The sequence below is a fragment of the Alosa pseudoharengus genome, unplaced genomic scaffold (assembly GCF_046254945.1).
Source record: "Alosa pseudoharengus isolate Yale_2024_CS ecotype anadromous, Long Island Sound unplaced genomic scaffold, YU_APseudo_1.1 YU_APseudo_1.1_scf_10, whole genome shotgun sequence".
Taxonomy (NCBI): domain Eukaryota; kingdom Metazoa; phylum Chordata; class Actinopteri; order Clupeiformes; family Clupeidae; genus Alosa; species Alosa pseudoharengus.
Window position 1 is genome coordinate 23980635 of NW_027468565.1, and position 5000 is coordinate 23985634.

General features: G+C 45.7%; 1 protein-coding gene across 8 annotated transcripts in view; it reads right to left on the reverse strand.

The window, feature by feature from the left end:
- Positions 1–5000, reverse strand: part of dgkzb (diacylglycerol kinase, zeta b) — a 57229-nt gene that overhangs the window by 20776 nt on the left and 31453 nt on the right. For all 8 annotated transcript variants that reach the window (XM_076268069.1, XM_076268062.1, XM_076268040.1 and 5 more), the window contains 7 exons: positions 3933–3993; positions 3227–3334; positions 2457–2597; positions 1290–1368; positions 564–619; positions 406–468; positions 1–69 (listed from right to left, as the gene is read on the reverse strand). The exon at positions 1–69 is cut by the window's left edge and continues 5 nt beyond it. In XM_076268069.1, coding sequence (XP_076124184.1) covers positions 1–69; positions 406–468; positions 564–619; positions 1290–1368; positions 2457–2597; positions 3227–3334; positions 3933–3993 — 577 coding nt within the window. The remainder of the gene's footprint in view (positions 70–405; positions 469–563; positions 620–1289; positions 1369–2456; positions 2598–3226; positions 3335–3932; positions 3994–5000) is intronic.

The following is a 5000-nucleotide window of genomic DNA, read 5'->3' on the forward strand; positions in this document are numbered from 1 at the left end:
AATGTTAAGGAACAAGAGACATTGAAGTTTGAGGTCCTGGACTTTACTGGTGAGATCTGTACCATCACACTAACAGCAGAGGGATCAGAGAGGAGAGGGTCATCACAACAGCAGAGAGAGAGCATGGGAGGGGAAAAGAGACGAGAGGAGATCACACTCCAAGAGGTGTGTGTGTGTGGGGAGTTTGGGGGGGGGGGTTAGCAGGGTCTGATAGAGGACACGGGGTGGCAGAGAGAGGCACATTGGATTCATCATTTGAGGGATGTGCTCTGGCTAACTGCCAAAACAGATAAGGTGTGTGTGTGTGTGTGTGTGTGAGTATGGGTGTTGAAGACTAATGATAAATCAAGTATCGTGTGTGTGTGTGCTGAAACAACAGAAGGTCTGTGTGTGTTATTCACTCACCACCACACTGATGTACTTTGCGAGATCTTTAGAGCTGCGCATCAGGAAGTCTGAGAAGGCAGTCTGAGGTAAACACACAGACACGGACATGAGACACACATGCTGCCATTTGCTGCCATAAAGATAATAACAATTTGAGATGGTTAACACCAACTTACTCCTGCATAGAACATCTTGTTCCGAAAACGGCTGTTAAATTTCTCCGGGTTGGCCTCTGCAGAGGGGCAGAGGGTGATTTGTTTAATACCAATCAATCTAGCAAGCTACTGTAGCTTTCTGCCAGCTAGTTGACACAATTCAGTCAGAATTACTAAGGTTTAGTCTAAAACGATTACGATACCATTGATAGCAGTCTTTAGGCATATAGAGGTTTGAATTAACTTCTACAAAATTAGCAGGCCTACTAGACTCAAAGACCCCGTTTACATTAGTTTTTTGTTTTATGTGATCCAGTCATATGTGGCCAGTTCACAATTGCCAAGACACATTGTGATCCGATAACTCAAACCACATGCCAAGGTGGTCTGAGACAATTTGACCATACTGTACCCAGTATCATCTGTAGTATAAATGTTATATTTGTCCTGGACAATGGAAGTTTTAATGAGTGTGACGTTGGCTGTAGCAGACACTAAACACAAGTAGTAAGCAACATCTCTGACTGTACAGCTTGAATACATGTGTAAACAGCGATGTGCCACAGCTGACCACCTTTGATCAGATCATCCAAGACGCAGTCTAAACACAAATGTAAACAGACCTGTGGTCAGATTGTCAAAGACGCAGTCTAAACACAAATGTAAACAGACCTGTGGTCAGATTGTCAAAGACACATTCTAAACACATGTAAACAGGCCGAAAGTGAAGAGTGACTAAAAACTAACCTCGGGACTCATGGAACTCCAAGGTGACGTGAGCATCAAAGCCCAGGCTGAAGTAGTTGTTGAAGACGTCAATAGGGAGCTGGAAGGGGTGAATTGGGTCAGACATAGGCAAGGACAAGGTCAAGACATCAGGACTTCAACCCCTAACCCTACAGCAGTGAGCATGGAGTGTTATGTTTGCTGTTGAACACTGGGAACAAGTGACCAAGCTCCCTGCGATGACCCAGATATGCAACACAGAGCCTTCACACATATACAACACAGAGCCTTCACACACATGCAACACAGAGCCTTCACACACATGCAACACAGAGCCTTCACATATATTCAACACAGCCTTCACACACATGCAACACAGAGCCTTCACAAACATGCAACACAGAGCCTTCACACACATGCAACACAGAGCCTTCACACACATGCAACAGAGAGCCTTGACACACATGCAACAGAGAGCCTTCACACACATGCAACAGAGAGCTTTCACATATGCAACACAGAGCCTTCACACACATGTAACACAGTCAGCTAGCCTGGTGTAAGGATCCCCATCTTGACAGTATACATTTGAATAAACATGAAGAAACAACACCGTAAGAGCTTATGGCCTCATACGGGTCCTTAAACTGTTCCTTTCAATGAACTTTCTTATAGAAGTGCTGTAGTCCTTTTTCCTTACGCTATCCCACATTGGTGGATTCTGAAACAAAACTCAGTATAAAAGCCCCCCCACACTTTCTTACTTCATAAAAGTAAAAGGCCTATTCATTCACAAAATAATCATTAAACAAATATTATTATAAGACAGGCAAAATAGAATGTATGAACAGATACATTTCTTAAAATAAAGAACCCTTATGGGGTTATTTAAACCCGGCTCATGTGCAACACAGAGCCTTCCCTCCAGAAGTCAGCTGACCTGGCTGCCTCCAGACCGATTCTTATCTCTGCAGGTTCACCAGGCTGGCAGTCAGCACAGATTCATCTGGTTCACTTGTGCCAGCCCCAAAGGAAACTAGCTGTATGGTCAGCAGTTTGCTTATGCTGCATGTGATTTTGTACATATCTAAGGATCTACACTAAGTTCCTCCTGAACACTAGGGGGCTCCACCACTCCACCAGTGTGCCTCCCAGCTCGGGGTCAGTCAGCAGTGGGAATCAACTCACCTTGTCTGTCTGGTGCTCGTCCTTCTCTTCCTTACTGATATCCGGGTTCGGCTCCACCTCCAGGTTCCAGCGATCCAGCTGGACGATGTTACCGTCCTCCACATGGGACAGGATCTTTGACACCGGCTCATCCGTGTAACCCTGGGGGAGGCCACCAGCCAGCGTCACATGCTGCTCATGCTGCTAGAGACAGTTCTGCTGTGGTTCTCACATGAGCTAGTTCTTTTTTTCTTTTTTTTTAAAGTATATTTTTTGGGCTTTTTATGCCTTTAATTAGATAGGATAGTGGAGATTGACAGGAAGCGAGTGGGAGAGAGAGTCGGGGTGGGATCCGGAAAGGACCACGGGGCGGGAATCGAACCCGGGTCACCGGCGTACGGTGCAGGTGCCCCAGCCAGTCACTGCTGGGGCCAAGCTAGAAACAGTTCTGTTAGAAACAGTTCTGCTGTGGTTCTCACATGATCTAGAAACAGTTCTGTTGTGGTTCTCACATGAGCTAGAAAAAGTTCTGTTGTGGTTCTCACATGATCTAGAGACAGTTTTACTGTGGTTCTCACATGACCTACAGACAATTATGCCGTGGCTCTCACATGAGCTACAGACAATTCTGCTGTGGTTCTCACATGATCCAGAGACAGTTCTGTTGTGGTTCTCACATGATCTAGAGACAGTGCTGCTGTGGTTCTCACATGATCTAGGGACAATTCTGCTGTGGTTCTCACACGATCTAGGGACAGTTCTATATAAGTGAATGTGAAGAGGTTCTTTACCCCTCCCCAGTTGAGAGTTCTTGCCAGATCGTTGCCGGTTCCGAGGGGTAGGACAGCTACAGGAGGGCTGATCTGCAGCTGGTCCAGAACCGACAGGATCCATCCCACCTGCAGAGAGAGGTTTCCACAGTTCACCTTGGAGTTCTCCCCACCACTCTCCCACCCACCCACACACACACACACACACACACACACACACACACACACACACACACTACCACACACACACACACACTCCCACCTCCCTACACCCGTACACTCACACACACACACAGACACACACACTCAAACCCCCATACACTACCACACACACAGACACACACTCTTCCACCCCCCTCCCCTGTACACTCACACACACACACATTCACACACATTCTCTCCCAACCCCTTCCCCCGTACACTCACAAACACACACGCACACAGCTCTGACTGGCTGGTTAACCATAACAACAGTCATGGATTTGCCAAGCTTTCTATTTAGCCAAGAGACGGTAGAATAACAATCAAAAGACAATGGCGGCATAAGAATGCCCAGATCCATATATCTTAACATTCCTCCCTGCCACAGAATGCTGTTGCCAAGACACTGCATTGCATTTCACAATTGTTAAAATAATTATATATTACCTTTAAAGTATGAATGATACAGACTTTATCTGAGAAAATAAGGAATAGTGAAGATGAGTTTAGTTTGAGTCGCACTTACAGTTCCATCTCCTCCACAAGCCAGAATTCGCAGGTTGGGCACTTTGCGGTATATCTCCAACCTACAGATAGCAGGTATTAGAACTGAATACATTTATCACAATATCACAGTAAAACTACAAAATCAAATATGCATGTATTAAAAAGACAGAAAAGCACACCGTCTTTAGTGTTGTTTTATGTCTGATCTATTTGCTATTTTCAGTAATGTCTTGTCATTGAATCATTGCAATTATGGCACTGAATCCCAAAGCCCAGCCATGAGAGCATTAAGTCTCTTATGGTTGGAGTAGCAGACATTACAGCTGACCCGGCCCAGGAAGGATGCTGCCTGTCTGAGACAGTGTGTGAATCGGTGTGAGTAAGCAGCAACATGAGAGACTACCCTAACCCTGCTGAGAACGCTTATGCTTTATGCTTATGCTGGTAGCTTGTTTTAGCTTGTTTTAGCTGGTCTTTGCTGGTTTTCTCCCAGCTCCTGCTGGTCTTTGCTGTTGTAGCTGGTTATGCCACCAAGTGGACATACTGGCGTGACCAGCCTGTAATGGGATACAGCTGGTATAAGATGGTCATGCCAAGCTTGACATTGGTGTAAAATGGTCAGGCTGGTTTGCTAGAATGACCAACATAAGCTGGCATAGCCAGTTAAACCAGCAATGTAAGACCAGCTAAAATGACCAGCTTGAGGTGGTACGACAAGCAAAACCAGCTGAATTACCATCGTAAGCGGGATAAACCAGCTGAAGGTATTTTTTAACAAGAGTTTTGCTGGTCTAGCTGGTCAACCATCATAGAGTGGTCAAACAAGCTGTTTAACAAGATGGTCAACCAGCAAACCTGGTCATGCTGTTTTTTTCAGCTGGGTAGTGATTCATCTGTTACCAGGGCCTTGCTGTTAACCTAGGTCAGTTGGTCAGAATGTTTAGTGCTCATAGTGGGCTAGAGGGTCCTACGTGGGCACATGTAGCCTCAGAAGCACGAGAGGAGGAAAGGAACCGATGCCACTGAAAGCTCTTGAGACTTGGCGTCAACGCAGGTTGTTGGTCTGTGTAATACTGCAGTATCAAAG